Source organism: Desmodus rotundus, chromosome 7 (assembly GCF_022682495.2).
Source record: "Desmodus rotundus isolate HL8 chromosome 7, HLdesRot8A.1, whole genome shotgun sequence".
NCBI classification, from domain to species: Eukaryota; Metazoa; Chordata; class Mammalia; order Chiroptera; family Phyllostomidae; genus Desmodus; species Desmodus rotundus.
Genome location: NC_071393.1, coordinates 24,787,190 through 24,806,409, shown reverse-complemented (window position 1 = coordinate 24,806,409; position 19,220 = coordinate 24,787,190). Strand labels below are relative to the sequence as shown.

Here is a 19,220-nt window from a genome sequence, read left to right as displayed (position 1 = left end):
GCCATGTCACTTCCAATCTCTTGGTCCGGAACTCTTAAATGAAGAAGCAACCGAAGGAACTTGGAGATCCCGCAATCCCAATAATAACCGATGTGAGCTGATTTTAGATCAAAATGCGCAGGGGATGGAGAGACGTGGATCTTCCCGACTTGCGGCAACGCCCCCTTCCTCCCCGGCTCGGTGACAGATTCAAGGGTCAGCTGGGAGAGGACCCACTGCCGTAGTCTCACCGGAGGTCTCTTCCCGGCGGCGTTACCGCTGCTGCGGCACGTTTTTGTATTTTTGCACCGCAGCGCAACGTAGAAGCCGGGGCAAAAGACCGCGCCCGAACCTCTAGGCAAGCGTCTCAGTGCCCCCGACGCTCCCCGCCGACCCCTGCGGCCCCCCCCGCCGCCGTGCACGTGCACTCCCGGGACAACGGCAGGCGAGGCCTGGGCGCGCCCCCGCCGCCCACGGCCGCGCGCGCGCTCCGCCCGCCCCCCTCGCGCGTACTCGTGCCCGCGGCCGCGGCGGCGCGCCCCTTCTCCCCGCTGCGGGCGTCGCGGTGCTGGAGGAGGCGGAGCGCGGGAGGCGGAGGCCGGGCGGGCGGCGGGCTCCGGCGGGCGCGCGCGCCGGCGAGCGAGGCGGGGGCGCGGCGGGGGCGGCTCGAGGGCGGCTGGTAGGGGCTCCGAACCGGAGGACTGCGGACCCGGGCCGACTCCGCCGGGGCGGGCGAGCGTGGCGCGTGACGGAGGTGGGGACAGCGAGGCCGCTGCCGGGAGCCCGGCGTCCCCGCCCCCGAGCCTGACGGGCGGCCGGGCGGGATGAGGCGCTGGCGCGGGGGGCGCCCGGCCGAGCCTCCGCGGCTGCCCTGGGCGGCCAGGCGTTAGGCTTGCGGCGCGAGCGGGGCTCGGAGGCGAAGACGAGGAGGACGAGGACGAGGAGGCGGAGGAGGCCAGGGCGGCGGGCCCGGTGCCCGCGGAAGGCAGACACGGAGCGGCGATCGGGGCGCAGCGAGGCCGCAGCGGCGCGGCGGGGCCGCGGGGCTCGGTAAGGCGGGGGCCGCGGGAGGGCCGGGGGCGCCGGTGACGTGGGCAGGCGCCGCGGGGAAGGCTGCGGGGGGCCTTGCTTTCCTTTTTGGAAAAAAAAATTCTTTTTCAAGTAAAGGTTCCGGATCGAATGTTCTTAGACCATCTCGGGTTTCCCCCGTTCCTCACTGCTCAGTGCCCCAGCCTCCAGCGGGCACCCGGCTTCGAGCCGACCGCCCTCCGCGCTCGCATCCCCGTGGCCCCCACGGCCTTGGCAGACCAGGGGTTCGGACGCAGGTCTCGCGCTCTGCGGTGCTGCAGCCCGAGGCTCCAGGCGGGCTCGAGCCGCGACTCCCAGGGATGGCAGAGGGGCTCCGGGGACACAGCACGCGCTGTGGTCCGCGCGCGAGCGTTTCCCTCCGGTGCCGTCCCCGGGGTTGGTGGGGGGCAGGCTGAGCGACAGGTCTCAGCTCGCGGGGACTCCGTGGAGTTTTCCCTTTCTTCCTTATAATGGGCTGAAGTTGCTGCTACATATCGGACGATGCTGGTGACTTAGCGTCCCTTTTCTTCCCTCCTTGAACTCTCCGCCACCCCCATATCTTGCCTTTCTCATTTTGTTGGCTTGAAATATTTATGTTGGAGGTTTTCGCAAACAGATCAGGAGAAACGGTGGGAAGAGCAAGTCAAGCCTGATTGCTTAGTTTTAGTCTACTTCTGGACCCCTTTTAACTTCACCTTCTCTTGCTGAAGCTCCAAGAAGGTAGAGGGGAGGAGGCCCACAGCAGGATGTTTGGGATGCAGGTTAATAGTTAGCTTTTAGGAAATAGAATTGGGATAATTATAATTTTGATCTGCATGCAGAATTGCAGTTTGCTTTTAAAATGCTTGGGGCACTGCATGATGCTACACGGATAGCTGGCAGCTGGGCCACATTGCATTGTTGTCAGCATCTCTTTTATGTTCCATTCTTTCAGACTTTTGCTTGGCACAGATTTAGACCTTTTAAGTCTTTCGGAACAGGAATAACTTCTGATACATCGCTTGCTTTTGTAAACGTTGTCTGTATTTGTATTTCTACTGGAAGAAAGAAAGCATGTGGTGGTAGAGTACAGTGGCTCTCAGAGTCTAGAAAATGTGCTAGTTTGGTCCAGTAATTGGATTTATTGTTGCAATATTTTGGGGTAGTGGTGGTCGTGATTCAGGGGTTTTTTTTTTCTTAGTGGGTAAATTGAAGTCTAACTGGGCATTTTGACATTTGCCCCTTGGGGCTTGAGAGTGAAGGAAATAGAAGCTTTAACTGCCGCTACAACGTGATCTCAAAGTTTTTCAAGAACTCATTGGTGTGGATTCTTCTAGTAGGGCTGTTTGTGAAGATGGGGTATCATGCTGTTGTGATTTCCACTTTCAGGACTATCTGGAGTCTACTTCATTTTTAAAATTGGTTATGTGGTGATGCTTAATAGACTGAGTCCAAGGGGTGGTGGGAGACTGGAGCTGCTCAAGCTGGTTATCTCCATACTGTCGTCCCCCTAGCAGGCTGTGGGATAAAGCAGCACTTTGGACAGAGACTTGTCCAGCCATAGCTGGGGTGCAAGCCCAGTTTACTCTGCCGTGGCGCGCACTGAGGTGGGTGACAGGGTGTAAGTGGGCCAGAGAGGAAATGTTCGTTGCGAGAACCTTTTTCAGTTACATAACTGTTTTGTTTTCTAGGGACAGACTAAGAAGCAGCCAGGCAGGCTCAACTGTCATTAGGGTCTTTGATGTTGGTTTGAATTCCAGTAGTTATGTTCCTTTTATTTTCTTTTCCCAGCCCCCACATCATTTCCCAATCAGAAGCTATTCTGCAGTTGGGCTGAGACTTTAATGTCAGTACATCCATCTTCACTTCTCCCTCCCTTTCTCTTATTCTCTGTTTAGATGACTTATTCAGCAGTGTTTTCCCTTTCCAAGCGGGCCTGGGTGTGTTGTCTGCATCGTGTATATAGGTTCATTGTTGACCGTGAATGCGTTTAACAAATGTCAGGGACTAACAGCTGTTTTCTTCAGAAGAGCATGATAGCGGAAGAAAAATGGCATGAAATGAACTAAATGTTGTTCATTGTTTAGTTTAGTCTGGTAAGGAATGAGAATGCGTTAGATCTCTTCAGTTTCAAAACGTTGGGATTCTGTCTCGTTCGTAGGAAATCTCTATGCAGTACCTCTAGTTTGGAACTTTTGGAAGTTTTTATTGTTTTGGGACAGATGGCAAAGTTTATCGAGACTTTGAGCTTCATCAAAGCATCAATTCAAAATATTGAAGCAGGTTACAAGTTAGCATTTGTGAGAAGAGCTGTTTAGTTAAAAAAAACCTATATTTTTCTGCATTATTTAGGAAAAAATTGGCAGAATTCAGCCTTTGGCCAAATCTGGCCCACAGCTTGTTTTTTGTATGGCCTACAAACTAAGTGATTAAATTTGAAATGCTTGAAAAAAAATCAGTACTATTTCGGACATGTGCAAGTTACATGAAATGCAAATATCAGTGTTCAGAGATGAAGGTGTTTGGCACCCAGCCCTGCTCTTCCCTTTATGGGTGGTCTGTGGCTGCACTGGCAGCTCAGCAGCGGAGTTGCATTCTTACCACAGAGGTGGTAGTGCCTGTGAAGCCTACACTCTTTATCTGGCCCTTTACAGAAGAAGTCTGCCAAACTCCGATTCAGGACTTGAAATTTCATGCCTTACTTAGCGTAAGCGTTATTTCTTATCATAGCATTATAAGGGTTAAGACCCTGGGAAGGTACTGATTTCTGCTTTGGAGCATAAAGCTTGATCCTGGACAAACTTAACATCTTGGTGCCTCAGGTACCTCCTTTGTAACCAGAGAATGACAATAGAATCTATCTTAGAAGGTTGCAGTGATGATTAAATGAAATGGTACACGTCAAGTCTTAATGCAATGTAAGTATTAGTAAGCACTCTGTACGATGCAGGTGATGATGATCGTAAATCCTGGTCTAAACTATGCCTAAATTATTGTACGTGACCTTTGCCCCCCTATATTAATCAGTTGTTGTTCTCAGTGATATGCTTACTTGTTATTGACTGGTCAACTTTACTGAAGCTACTAGTTAACAGATAATAATTGTAATAATGAGGAATTTTCCGGATGTTATACTGTATTTTTGTTAATCACTTATTTAGGTGATTAAGAATGGGTGGAGGCCCTGGCTCAGTAGCTCAGTTTGTTACAGTGCTGTCCCGATATGCCAGGGTTGCAAGTTCAATCCCCACAAAGGCACGTACAAGGACCAACCAATGAGTGCATAAATAAGTGGAACAACAAATTGATGTCTCTCTCTTCCCCCATCCCCATTCTCTCTCTCTCTCCAAAAAAAAAAAAAAGGTGGGTAGGAAGGTAGTTTTTCTCTGTTTTTCAGAGATCCTTGTTTTTGACAATTTTCTAATACTGTTCTGTCTGTGTTTGCAAGCTCAATTTAAAATATCAGTTCTATTTTGATACTGGTATTTTTTTTTTTTTTTGGTCTGGGAAAGATATGTGAGAAAAGCCTGTTTGAATTAGGCCAGGGTTAGATAACTTTCCTTACATGTGTATGACACTCTGCTCAGTCTTCCTTATGATTTGCATTAGCATCTCTATAATATCCTCTTAAAGTTATAATATTTTTCTAAAGAGCTAGTTTACTATTAGAGGCTTTAATATTAAACTGCTTTTTGAAGTTTTTGGCTTAAATTATGTTAAAATCGAGAAATTGGATGTGCTTTTTAACTTCGAGTGCTGGTTTATGTAACATTACCCTCAAACTAAGAGTGAGCAAATAAACCAGGCCATTGTTCTGATTGAGTTAACCGAGACAGAATTGGGGTCATTGTAGCTTTTACAGTCCTACCAGTTGTGTAGTTTCATGCCTCGGATGATGCTTAAATGCAGTGTGACGCGCCAAGGGAGATGGAAGGGCACTGATGTTCCCACGTTGTCCCTCATGGAACCGGGGGACAGATGAAGCCAGAGGCCTTCTAAACCGCAGGGTTCTAGTTGTAGCGCCTCAAGAAAGGTAAAGATGTAAAGAAGACCCACTATTGTGAGGAGATAGTATTTTCTTTTGAGATTCAACCAACCAGCCAACCAACCAACCAGTTTTCTATCTGGAGAGAGATGAAGGTTGAGAGAGAATATTCCCCGAGGTAGTAAAGATTTGGTCAGATAGCTGTTCATAGTTTCGCAGTGTACCTGGACAAGAGGGCTTTCCCTGGTATTGAAAGAAGATTGTTTTAGGACACATAAAAGGATGTGAGAAATGAGGTGTTTGGTTTAATGTCTCATAACAAATGTATGAACCAGAATGTTCCCTGTGGAAGTAGAGTTCTGGTTTTTAGACAGATCCTGGTATTTGGCTTATGGTCGTATGTCCATTTCCTACTTACTTTACGTTATGGATTGTAATATATATTATTGATATCAGAGGCCGTGGAGATGGAGAGAGTGGGAAGGAAAAGCATGTGACCCCACTATAATAGAAGTGTTCTGATGCGTATACATTGCTCCAGTTAGAAAAGACAGGCACCGTGCTATGGGAAGTAATTCTAAAGTAGATATTCAATTTGGGCTTAAAAATCATACAGTCGTTACTATATGGAGTTCAACCTTGTGATCTTGGGCAAGCCATTTGACTGCATGGTTTTTATCCCCTTGTGTGTAGGACGGAAACTGTAATTCCTCTGCCTTTTTTTCTTTGGAGAGATACGTGGTAAAAGGATACTTTAAGAAGAGGAGCATTTTCAACAATTTTGAAGAACATGTGTGGAATTCAATACTACCTAGTATATTAAGCCCACACATAAAAGTGAAGTAACCTTTAATGGAGAAAGGAAATTTGAACTGGAAGTCACAGGACCCGGGTTCTGTTCTGGGCTCTGCTGTAAACTGTCTGTGACTTTGGGCAAGTAATTCATCTCTCTGAGCCTCATTTTCCTCATATCTGTAATGTGGGGTCAGACTAGAGGTAAGGTCCTTTCTTGCTCCAAAATTATTTTTCTGATTTTTTTTTTTTTTTACAACTAGGGACCATCCTCTTGCACTTGCCTAGTTGCCATTGACCTAGTAGTTGTTTTACATCCAGTGGTCATCCAGACTCAGTAGCAGTCTTGGCTCCAGTAGGGTGGGGAAAACCAAATCTCTTTTATCAGTAAAAGTATTCTCTGAGTACATATTACATATTTTGTACCATGCTAGGGCCAGTGGGAAATTATGAAAGAAGGTGGCATTGACTCTTTGTGCTCAGAAAATGTTCATTTTGTTGGGAAGATAAACTATATTATGAGAAAGAATATTATAAAAGGGTGGGCAAGGGGTCACTGGGATGATCTCTTATCTGACAGTTGAAAGACTTGAGCTGTACTGTTGGAGAGGGTACTTTGTGGCCTTGAACATGTGTAAAATGAGCTTAGTAGCCTCCCTCCAGCTCTGAAATTGGTCCTATTCTCTTTGATGGAGAAGCAGCATCTCGGAATCAGCCTATCAGGAGGCAACCAAGTGAGAACCGTGCAGTGTGGACCAGAGTTTTACAGTGATTCTCTGTGATCAGGTTTATTAGATGGGAGGGAAGCGTAACTTTAACCTGCTGGAAATGCATTCAGGGACAGCCTTTCTTCTGTAGTTAGGCATTTGAGAAGTGACAGAAGACCACAGTGTCCCTTTATTTGAGGCAAAAATGTATGCCCTGCTCACACTCATTTTTGCCTTTTTAAGGCCTCCACTCCTGCAATTATTTTCTTTCCTAAATCATTGTTCTCTCCTTACTGGATCATCTCTTTTAGTATGCAAACGTGCCTTATATTACCTGCAGCAGTGACGGTTAATTGTTTACCAAATGCCATTCTCTGTGGCTTCCTTCCAGTAACAGGACCCTCAAGTTTTGTCTGGGCACATGGTGCCCAATTACACTACATTTCCCGGCCTCTCTCTCACAGCTAGATGTAGCCATGTGACTGAATTTTGGCCAAAGGGACTTGCCCAGAAGTGGGGTGTGGGGTTTCCGGGTCATGGTCTTAGGAAGCTAGTTGCCTTCTGCTTCTCTTTCCTCTCTTTTGTTCAGCGTTGCAGGTGAGAGCAACACTTCAGGATGATCTCGTGGAGCAGAGCCACCTCCTAGTGGTGGACTACTCCTTTATCTCTGGACGGTTAAGTGAGAGAAGAACAAGATTTGGTCTTGTTTGAGCCTGTAATACTTTTAACTGAATAAATCACCTCTCTTAAACCACACTCTCCTCCATTTTATGATTCCCTTCAGCTGTTGCCCAATTTCTTTGTCTTCTTTTTAGCAAGAGATGTTTATATTTGCTGTGCTGACTTCCTCAGGCTGCCCTGGCCTTTGTCTTACCGAAGCCAGTGAGTAACCAGTTCAGTGTCTGCATCTTACTGACCTCTCACCAGCATTTCACATTGGGTGACTTTGATCTTCAATCTATTACCTACCCCTTCTCTGTGTCTTTTTGCCAGCTTCTCTCTACCCCTCCCCCAGCTCTAAAATTTGGAATGTCCTTGGACTCTGCTCAGTTTATTTCATCCAATTTCGTGGTTTCAAATACCATTTATGTGCTGCAGAGGATTAAATTCTTATCTCTAATGCCGAGTTTTTCCCCCTTGACTCATCTAACTTCTTCTTTCCTCCCCGAGATGTCTGATAGATGCCCCACATGGAACATAAACAAGTGGAGCTATGAATTACTCTTGCTTTCACATACTCCTGCCTTCACCTCTCCCGAGTCTTCACTGTCTCAGTAAGTGGCGCTACCACCTATTGAGTCGTGCAGGCCATTCCCTTGGAGTCATCTTCCATTTTTTTCTTCTCATGGTGAGTCTTCTCAGCTTCATCTTCAGAACGTAAACGGGACCGGACTGCATCTCCGCTTTTTCACTGCGAAAAACCTAGGCTGGCAACCTTTCTCCTCTGGAAAACTGCCAACAGACTTCCCTGCCTCTGCTTTTGTCTCTGCCCTCCTTACCTGTCCCATACGCAGGGACTAAAAATAATGCCAAGTGTTTCTGATCGTATGACCTGCTTACTGGCTTTCTAATATGCTTAACTAAAACTAAAAGGTAAAAATTTTATCATGAAAACAGAACCTCCATCTTGGTATGAGTGGGGAAGATTTGGCCCTGAGGGGACATTTGGCAATGTCTGGAGACATTTTTGATTGTCCGGATTGGGTGCGGGGCGGTGTGGGGAGTGTGTTACCGGCATCTAGAGGGTAGAGTGCTGGGGTCCCGCTAAATACCCTGTGATGCCGCAGACAGCTCCCAATAACCAAGAGTCATGTATTCACAATGTCTATAGTGCACGATGGGGCCCCTGGCTTTCTCTCCACCTCATCTTCTAGTCTCTATTTGTTCACCTGGCTGCAGTCACAGTGGTGCTCTTTTTCTTTCTTAATAGGCTTTATTTTTCAGAGCAGTTTTAGGTTTACAGCGTAATTGAGTGGAAGGTACAGAGATTTCCGAACCAGGAACAGCCTCTTACTATCGACATCCCCAGAGTGGTATAGTTGTTACAATTGATGAACCTATGTTGACACAACGTTATCACTCAGAGTCCATAGTTTATATTAGGGTTCCCTCTAGGTGTTATACATTCTATACAGAGTAGTTCCACTGCCCAGAAGATACCCTGTGCTTCACCTATTCATCCGTGCCTCTCCCCACCCCCAGCCCCAGCTACCAGCGATCTCTCTAATGACTCCATAGTTTTGCCTTTTTCAGAATGTCATATAGTTGGTAGCGTACAGTATGTAGCCTTTTCAGATGGGCTTCTGTCACTTAGTATGTATTTAAGTTTCCCCATGTTGTTTCATGGCTTGATAGCGCATTGCTTGTTACTGCTGCATAATATTCCACTGTCTGGACACATGGCAGTTTATCCACTCCCCTGCTGAAGGGCACCTGGCTTGTTTTCCAGATTTTGGCAGTTATGATAAAATTGCTTAAACACCCGTGTGCGGGTTTTTTTAGACATACTTTTTCACCTCCTTTGGTTAAATACCAAAGAGTGTGATTGCTGAATTGTAGTACTTAGTTTTATAAGAAACCAACCAAGCTGTTTGCCAAAGTGGCGATAGCATTTTGCATTCCCGCCCACAATGAATGAGTGTGTTCCCGTTGCTCCACATCTTCTCTGGCATTTGGTGTTGCCAGCGTTCTGGATTTAGGCCATTCCAATAGGCGTGTAGTGGAAGATGCTCCTTTTTATCCATTGTACAAGCTAAGCACATACCTTCTTAGGGATTTGCGATGGCTGTTCCTTTTGTTTAGAATGTGCTTCCTTCAGATCTTTGCACGACTGCCTTCTTTGTCTTCCCTAGAGAGGGCAGCGTTCCAATTTGTCTTCTACATGGTCCCGTTTATCTTCTTTATATTAGTTTATTATTTAACTGCTTATGTGTTAAATTTATAATTCCCTCTCCGTAAAGTATTTGAGGGGCAGGGGCTCTGTCTGGATGCTTGTTGAATTCTTAACATTCCTACTTAAAGAATTTGTTGATGACACAGAGGTGCCCGAGTCCATTGTGGGAATGGAAGGCAAGGTCTTCAATGATGATGATAAATCAAAGGATGCAACTGAGAGCAGTAGGGAAGGTTATGATTTTCTGGAGGAGGGGAAAAAATCCCTCGAGACAGGCCGCTTTAGCCTTTACTTAGCGGTTAACGTGGAGTGGAGGAACTCACCTCCGTGTTATGAAGAGGCCGATGACCAGAGTGAGCTGACAGCAGGAACTTTTTAAGAAAGAGGGGTTACTTCAGGGTTTAACTTTAATTTAGCCTTGTGTCTCCTACCGCTTGCTTCTGCACGTGGAGCTACATCTTCATAGGACTGTTGAATGAATGCTGCAGTTATATAGACCTCTAGGGAATGTGGCCCTACCTTTCCCGATAGCAGGATTCCTGCAGATTATCCTTGGAAGATAATCATCTGCCCTGTGCTTCTGTGTTTTCAGTGTCTGGGAACTCAGTTTCATGACTGTCCAACTGTTTTTAAAAAGAGTTCTTACTGCTTAAAAATTCATCATTATATTAAAGTGGAGTGTAGCTCCCCGAATTTCCAACACCACACAGATACGCTGTTTAGCTGTCATGTGAAAAATGCTAGTTCTTTTATCTTCCTATCAGCCTTTTTTCTTTTTAGACTAAACGTACTCATGTTCTTCAACTATTCCTCATATGACAAGGTTTTTAGCTCCTTTTCCCGGCTCATCCCTAACATTTTTGGGACTTGAGGCAAGAATACAGATGGAAGTCCATATACCACATGTCTAAGAATTTACAAGTTCTAAATCAAACTCACTGATAAGGCTGTTCCACTGCCTGCCTTAATGAAACGTCACAGTTGACCTGATCAGAGTGGCGCAGGATTCTCAGACCTGCCTGCGTTCTGCTACAGGACGTGGTAGGTTGTGCAGGACCGGCCCTCAGCCGGAGATCCCCTTTTCCCCGCAGGCTCCTTGCACAGGGGACTTTGCATGTGCGCATATGTGGACACTCTAGCCCATACATCTCCCCACACCCTTCAGACAGCAGCTCCTTGACTCTCCCTTGGGTCTAGGGGTGTAAGTACTGATGAGTTCATCCTCCCTTGGGAGGACTCCCTCAGAAAAGAGGCCTGAACACACCCTGGAAATAGGCAGGAAATTCTGAGGTCCTGGACAAGATGAGGACCGGGGTATGTAGGCTGCAGGTGGGCACACCTTTTAGGCCCTGAGAACACCTGGCCCCTTGGTCAAGGGTGTGGCCAGAGCATGGCCTTCCACAGATCCAGGCCCAGGGCAGGGGTCCCTACTGTTCTATCACCATCAAACTCTGGTCTTGATTCTGTTTGCCAGGACTAGTTATTGTGGAAAATGTTAAATTTCCTCTTATAGTACTCCAAATTAGACACAGTATTCTAATTAGAGTGTTCTCACTAGTGTGCTAGGCAGTGCTCTGAATGTGTCACAGATGGGCCAGAAATACTGATTTCCTTAGTCCTCTGAGAGTGTTGTCAGTCACAGAGAGGCAGGAGGCTCCAGGCTGATCGCTGTTGCCCAGCAACAGCATGCATGGCTTATTTACCCCAGTGTGCCTGCACCAGCACAGTCACTCTCTGTGTGTGTAGGGAGTGAAAGAGATGCGGAAGCCCTGCTCCAGGCTGGGAGATGGTGACTCTGCCGGGCTCATCCTTTCACGTGCTTTCCGTACAGCTTTAAGAGAACTTTTTTATCGGCATCACGATTTGATCTGCCTGACAACGTTGGAGGTGTCAAAGTAGGTTTGTGCCCTTATTAATGAGGATATAGATCCAGGTTAAGTGGCTTAATCTAGCTACATATTCTCACTCAAGTAGGGCAGCTGAAACTAGAGCTCCATTCTTCTGACTCTTATTTTGGTGTATTCTCTCTACTAACCCAAATTGTTTCTCTTGTACTTTTTTTTTCTGGGCAGCCTATCATTTCAGGTTCATTTAGGGCATGCAGTGGATTAAAATTTTTAGAGATTTTCTATTCCAATTTATGTTATATGACTTCTTTATTGTTGCTTTTTAACCTGAAGACTCAACTTTACATTAATCATTCTTAATAGTATCATTTTTATGTTGGTCATACTTGATCCAGTACCTTGCAACACTGGATCTGTGTCGTCCATTTTGATAGCTCTCTCTCCTAGATTAGTGTCATATTTAGAGTGACATTTATCTGAAATTGTCACCCTGTGTCATTTATAAAAAGTTAGATTACATTAAGGCAGAAAGCTGCAATACTTTTAGAAGTAGTTCTTTCCTAAATCGGTTATGATAAAGTTCTTGCACATAAATATAAGTTCATTTCCCTTTAATTTAGTGTCCACTTTATATTGATCTTTAGAAATGTTATTTTACGTAAACCTCTGATAAGTGTAGTCACCTGCTTAAGTCACCCAACTAAGTGGTGGATTGATTCAGAATTCAAATTGCGGTCTTCTTGACCTCAAAGTACCTGTGCTCTCCTCAGTATTACTCTGTAAATAATGTGAAGTGATTTGTAAACATTTAAGTTGGGCTGGGAGTGGAACGTTTCCCAGCTTTGTGTTCTCACGGGTAGAATAACTAATTCTCTAATGTTACTCGTGGATAGGACAGTTGCCACATGGCCCTGCCCCCTAAGAACTATCTGGCGTGCACATCAGTGGTGTGAGGTTGAGAAGCCCTGCTCTAACGGTTTTGGGAAGTCAGAGTGCGTTTGTGTGTTTAGCTGACTGTTGTGCTGATGGGTGTTGGAAGGTGTGAGCGATGGGGAAGCCCTCGTGCCTCGTGTTTTGCATGCTGAACATGCTGAACGGTCTGCCTCCCTCCTTGGAACGGGTTGTCGATGAGAGTAGAGCATGATGTTTATCCATTTCCATTCTCTATTGCTTCTGGAGAGCCTGGGATTTTCATAAAGGCTTTCTAAGTGGGGAAGGTTAGGCCTTTTACGTTTGAATGCTTTTTTCATGCAGCTAAGCTGGTCTTTGTTGACTTGCTAATCAACGTGACTTCTATGAGGAGCTGTATTTATTGGGTAGAGCACAAATTCGAAGGAATGGTTGCTTAGCATTTCTCTTTTCCTTTGTTTTTGGGGTCCAAGGCATGACCAGAACATCACTGCAGCACTCTCCCATTTCTTCACAGTAACTTTTCCATACTTGATCAACGTTGATCAACTTGGTCTTCCTTTGATCAACGTTGCCATATCCTCCTCCTCAAACTGGCTTCATTATGTCACTCCGCAGACCAAGAGACCAAGAACAGTCAGATGTTCCCTGTCCTAATATATTTAACTCTCTTGCTTGATTTTCAAGGAATGTTTTTTTTAAAGATTTTATTTATTTATTTTTAGAGAGGGGGGAAGGGAGAGAGAAAGAGGGGAAGAGAAACATCAGTGTGTGGTTGCCTCTCACACGCCCCCAACCAGGGACCTGGCCCACAACACAGGCTTGTGCCCTGACTGGGAATCGAATTGGCGACCTTTTGGTTCGAAGTCCGGCACTGAATCCACTGAGCCACACCAGCCAGGGCCGATCTCCAGCACTTTTTCATCTTACAGGACTAACGCCCTGTGCCCGTTAAGCAACAATGCTTCATTGCTCCCTCCCTACAGCCCCTGATAACCATCATTCTGCTTTCCGTTTCTATGAATTTGACTACTTTAGATACCTCTTACAAACGGAGTCATGCACTATTTGTCTTTTTTGTGGCTGGCTTATTTCACTTAGCATAGTTTCCTCTCGGTTTGTCCACGTCGTAACGTGTGACAAGATTTCCTTCCTTTTTAAGGCTGAATAATATTTCCTGGTATGTGTATGTATCTCATTGGTTTATCCATTCATCTTCGATGGACACTGAGCTGCTTCCACCTGCCGGCAATAGTGCTGCTGTGAACATGGGTGTGCAGATATCTCTTCATTTCTTGCTTTCGGTTCTTTTGGATACAGACCTAGAAGTAGAACTGCTGGACCATATGGTAATTGTACTTTGAATTTTCTGAGGAACTGCCATAGTGTGTCCCGCAGCAAGGATACCAGTTTACATTCCCACCAACGGTGTGCAAGGGTTCCAGTTTCTTCACATTCCCATCAGCACTTGTTATTTTCTGCTTTTTTTTTTTTTTTTTTTTACTAGTGGCCATTCTAATGTATGCGGGGTATTATCTCATGTGGTTCTGATTTGCATTTGCTTAATAATAGTGACATTGACCATGTTAAAATATGTGGTTGGTCATTTGTGTATCATTTTTGGAGAAGTGTTCATTCAAGTCTTTGCCTGTTTTTTAATCAGGCTGTTTTTTGTTGATGTTGTAATTCTTTATGTATTCAGGATATCAGTCGCTTTCTTACCAGATGTATGATTTAAAATATTTTCTCCTTCTGTGGTTGCCTCATCACTGTGTTGCATGAAATTTTTAATTTTGATAAAATGGAACTCACTATTTTATTTTGTCTTTGGTTGCCTCTGCTTCTGGTGTCATGTTCAAGAAGTCGTTCCCAAGTCTGGTGTCATGAAGCTTTTCCTGTTTTCTTCTAAGTTTTATAGTGTTCGCTCTTTTGTTCGGATCTGTGATGGAGTTTGGGTTAATTTTTCTATACAGTGTAAGGTATGGGTCTAATTTCGTTCTTTGGCATGTGGATATCCAGTTTTCCAAATACCTGTGTCGAAAAGACTGTTGTTTTTCAATTTAATGGTCTTGGAACACTCGTTGAAGTCAGTACCCGTGCTGGTTTTACAGGTGCGGTGATTGCCATGGAGGCCTGACTGATAGGCAGTATTAACACATTTTAAAAAGAGTGAGTTGCCTTGGCCGCTGTGGTTCAGTTGGCTGGAGCGTCCTCCAGTAACTGAGAGGTTGCGGGTTTGATTCCCGGTCAGGGTCCACACCTACGCTGCAGGTCCGATCCCGGGCCTAGCACTTTACGGTCCTTGGTCTGGGCGCCTGTGGGCGGCAGCCAGTCCATGTTTCTCTCTCTCCTTTCTCTCTCCCTTCTTACCTCTCTAAAAGCAATGAGAAAAATGTCCTCAGGTGGAGGTGAAAGTAATAAAAAAGTAAAAAGAATTAGTTAACAGTCCCAGAGTAATCTATATTGGGTACAGAAAGGTGAAGGAGGCTCTTAGGGTCGTGAGGTTTGGTGTGAGTGTGGTTTGCGGTCTTCTCCCAGGGGTGCAAGTGCCAGTAACTGTGCACCCCAGCTCTGATAGGTTGCCAGCTCTGTGCAGTAAGCCAGTGGCGTTCTGACTCTTTTAGCAGCAAAATCCCTTTTCCCCCCAAACAACGTCTTAGATGGGCCTCCAGCGTTTCTACTGATAATTAGTATCTTGTTAGTATATATTCATCTAAAAACTCAATGTATAATATTTACCTAATTTTGCTACTTGATGATACAAAGTCGTGCATTTGTGGTTTCCAGTTTGTTGAAAACATGTACATGTTACGGTTTTTAAATTTTGTGTCCGTTATAGTTTTAAAAATAGGTAATGTTATATGGGAACACCTTTAAATTGAGTGTTTGTAGAATGCCTGACGCTCTGCCATGGGTGCCAGCGTGAAAAACACTAGCTTATGTAGATGTCTGTGAGGCTCAACTTGTGGTCATGGAGAACGGTTTTTCTCCATGCGGAGTTAACTAGAATGGTAAGTATAACAAGGTGTTGACTCTTTAGTGCTGAATGTGGGCTAATTGAAAAGCCCAACTACTAGCCCAAATCAACTCTTCCACCTCTCTGCTAAGAACCTAAGGATAAGTGCCGAAAGCCATCTCGTTTTTCTGTATACTAAAGTTGTTTAAACTTAAAGCCGGTTAACATCTTGTATTTTAAGATTCTGTGGTTGAAAAAGATATCAGAAATTTTGGAGTTAGTTGTAAGAATTTTATTCTTTGAGATTTAAATTTGAGTATGTCAGCATTTAACTTCATAATGGAAAATAATAATTTGGGATTTCAGCAGTCTTTTTTTTTAAAAGATTTTATTTATTTATTTTTAGAGAGAGGGGAAGGGAAGGAGAGGGAGAGGAACATTAGTGTGTTGTTGCTCTGGCGCACCTCCTACTGGGGACCTGGCCCGCAACCCAGGCGTGTGCCCTCACTGCGGATTGAACCGGTGACCCTTTGGTTCGCAGTCTGGCACTTAATCCATTGCGCCACACCAGCCGGGACAGGTTTGAGCATTCTTAAAGTAAGGTCTTCAAGAAACAGATCACTCTTTTTGAAAAAGCTATTTTTCCTAATAGAATGTTTCCCCTGAAGTGACTATTTATAATGAAATGTACTGTGTTTTAAAGCTGTAAGCATCACCTAATTGTGCAGTGCCATTAAGTACCTCTGCAGAGCCCAAGATACTTGAACATTGCTATAGTTGGGTGATATTTTAAACTTAGCAACAATAAGAAATACTGACTCGTATTCAGGATGTATAATACAGGCGTCAGAAAAAGTGTTTTTTGGGTGTGTTTGATTTATCTTATGTTTTTTTAAATGCTTTTTTGCCCCTTCCAACTTTATTGAGATGCTGTTGACATGTGACATGTAAGTTTAAGATGTATGTGTTGTGGAATGATTATCACCAGGAGGTTAGTCGATATCTTCGTCCCCTGACATAATCACCATTTTTTTGGTATGATGCTGACATCGAAGATCTACTATCTGAACGTCTTTCAGGTGTACAACACTGTTGTCAACTGCCTTCACCATGCTGCGCATAGATCCCAGAGCACAACCATCTCATGGCTGGAAGTTTGTCCCCTTTGACTGGAATTGCCCCGTTTTCCCCACCCTTGCCCCTGGCAGCCACCACTCTGCTCTCTCATTCTGTAAATGTACCTTTTTTAGATTTTACATATAAGTGAGAACTTACAGTATTTGTCAAAGTCTATCCATGTTGTGGCAAAGGGAAGGATTTCTTTATTTTTTATGGCTGAATAATACTTCATTGTAGATACGAATGTACATTGCGTTTTCTTTATCCATTCATTCATCCGTGCACACTTACGTCTTTCTGGGTCTCGGCAATTGTGAGTACGCTGCAGTGAACACGGAGGTGCAGATGACTCTCTGAGATAGGGATTTAATTTCCTTTGTACACCCAGACGTGGAATCGCTGGGTCATGTAGTCGTTCTGTTTTTAGTTTTTTGAGGAATCTCCACACTGTTTTCCATAGTGGCTGCGCCAGTTTACGTTCCCGCCCACAGTGCGTAAGGGTTCCTTTTCCTCACCTGCTCACCCACACTTGTCTTTCTGGCTGGAGCCATTCACCAGGCACGCGAGGACAGCTCATTGTCTTTGATCTGCATTCCCTGGTGATTAGTGACGTTGAACATCTTTTCACGTACCTGTTGTCCATTTGTGTGTTTGCTTTTGGAAAAAATTTTATTCAAGTCCTCTGCCCATTTTTAATCATTTTAACAAAAATGCTCTTTTTCTTTCTTTTGGTGTAGTTAAAAAGTGTATAATAATTGACTTTGTAGTTGACTCCTCTGGGAAGACAAACAGGTTCCCATATGTATGTTGAACTGTTCCTCTTGTGGGAATGCATTCTGACCTGACATTTTAAAAACTCCCCAAAGTGTATAAAACTTTATTTTGAAATGAGTGGCTTTAAAATGGTATCTTTAGCTAGATTTTAGAGCTCTTTATTTGTAACTTGGGTTAAACTGATGTCAGCATAATTCAGCAAATAATTACCACCTGCCTATTGGAGGTGAATTTGTAGGGGATAAAAAGTAGAGGCTTTCTTGATGTCATTTATATTGTTAAAAATTAAATACAAGAGAGCTAGAATAATTTTCATTATACTACAGACTTTTTAGAAGTTGAGTAACAATTCAAAGCTCAAAAAGTTTATTTTAATTTTATTTTAGTTTATGTCTGGCATGCCCGATTTATTCCTTCCTAAGTAAACATTGTGACCATTTTGTCAGATTTTCATATTTTCTCTTAATTTGTATGTGAAGGGCAGACATAATTTCCCCATTTATGTAAAGGTCCACATTCATTTTTCATATGGCGATATGGTAATGGCTAAACATAAACAAGTTTAGTTATCAAAATCATCAGAAATTTGAATTTTTTTTTCTTATAACAACAATAGCAAAAGGAATTTCTAACTCATTTCTGGTAGCATGTTAATTTCCTGCTAAATTAGAACCTAATATAATTTGCCTTTTTTTCCTATTACACCATTAATACTCTGGGAATCATTTAGTGAGATGTTTTAAAGTCTAAATTACTTTGATTAACATAATAAATTGTTTTATCAACTCTGCTCATGACAGGAAGCAGTTTTAATACATTTATTTGCTTAAGAGTATGTCCCGAAAACTATTTGGTGAATTCATCACCCGCTTGCTTGGCATAGGAGAGAGGTGGAAACAGAAAAAATGCTTGGTTTTTACTGGCTTTATTTCTTTCAGCATTCTTGCCTAATCAAAACAAGGGCTCCTGCCTCAGCACAGAGAGAACCGAATTCACGTAGGTGGAGCTGTTCTTTTATAGGTTAACCTCTTAAAAGGTAGGAAGGGAAAGTCTGAAATAGAAGTTTCAGAAAATCAGATTAGTTTTAGCTAGATTAGTGATAGGAAAAATATTACGATATTCTTAGTGTTTCAGTGTTTTTAATAGAAGTAGAAAAAAAGAAACTGTTGGTTAAATGAGTCTATAAAGGCACTAGTGATTTAGAACTATTTCTGAGTTACCCAGTTTTATGCAACAAAATCTGGAATAACTTTTTCTTTCTTACTTTAGACTGTTTTCCTTCTGGGTAGGCCTGCTCAGAGCCGCTTTGTACTCAGTTTCAACAATATTTCCATGTTTCTTTGGTCTTCGCGGTGTGATTTGTTCTTTTTTGCTGCTTTAAGCTGTATTCTTTTGCACTGTATGCTCATTGAAATTTTAAAAAAGTGTTTGGGTCTATATTCTCTGAGTGAGGAGTATGGTTTAGCCCAGTGTCAGTGGCTCAGTAAATTGAGCCCGTGTTTGGGCCTGCTAGAAGCAGTTGCCTTAGTCAGAAACAGCTAAGGGAACGTTTTCTGCCTGGAGGAGCCTGTCCCCGTGCTGGCGAAGAGCTTTCAGCAGCATGCTTCCACTGAGTTGTGTTCGTGTGGATCTCAGCTCTTCTGCTGGAAAATGTGATTTCAAAAATGTGCCTGTAATTTTGCTTATTTGCTAATTTTTTAGGGGGAGTAATTATTTTTTGGTTATTCAGCTATAATAACAGTACTTTATTATATTAGAATAGATTTTGGAGGTTGCTGTTGGCACATGAAAGTAATAGGAATTTATTTAAAAATTGGTGGTTTAAATGGACAGTTTTAACTAATGCTTTACTTTTATGCTTCAAGAGTTTTTAAAGTATATAAATAAGGGTAGAATTACTTGTGTTCTAAATTATTACACTGTTGTATTTATTATAATATATGTATATTTTATGTTCTTTTCTATTTAAAAATAAATTTTATAACAGATTTCTTATGTATATCATCTTATTTATTTTTACTTTTTAAACGATTTTAACCACTTATTTTTAGAGAGAAGGAAAGGGAGGGAGAAAGGGAGAGAAACATCAGTGTGTGCTTGCCTCTCGTGCACCTCCTATTGGGGACTTGGCCTGCCACCAAGGCATGTGCCCTGGCTGGGAATTGAACTGGCAACCCTTTGGTTCATAGGCCCATGCTCAATCCACTGAGCT

The 19,220-nt window shown here is 43.7% G+C and overlaps 1 protein-coding gene across 3 annotated transcripts in view; it reads left to right on the top strand.

The window, feature by feature from the left end:
- The first annotated feature begins 548 nt into the window (after nucleotides 1–548).
- ARHGAP32 (Rho GTPase activating protein 32) overlaps nucleotides 549–19,220 on the top strand; it is a 260,668-nt gene continuing 241,996 nt past the window's right edge. Inside the window, exon 1 of one of the 3 annotated variants that reach the window (XM_053927526.2) lies at nucleotides 549–1,029. Coding sequence is in view for 2 of the 3 variants with exons in the window: in XM_053927524.2 (XP_053783499.1) it covers nucleotides 11,162–11,298 (137 nt within the window). In the remaining variant the exon portion in view is untranslated. Of the gene's footprint in view, nucleotides 1,030–11,004; nucleotides 11,299–19,220 lie in introns of those variants that run through there. The other 2 variants (XM_053927524.2, XM_053927525.2) reach the window with 2 other exon arrangements.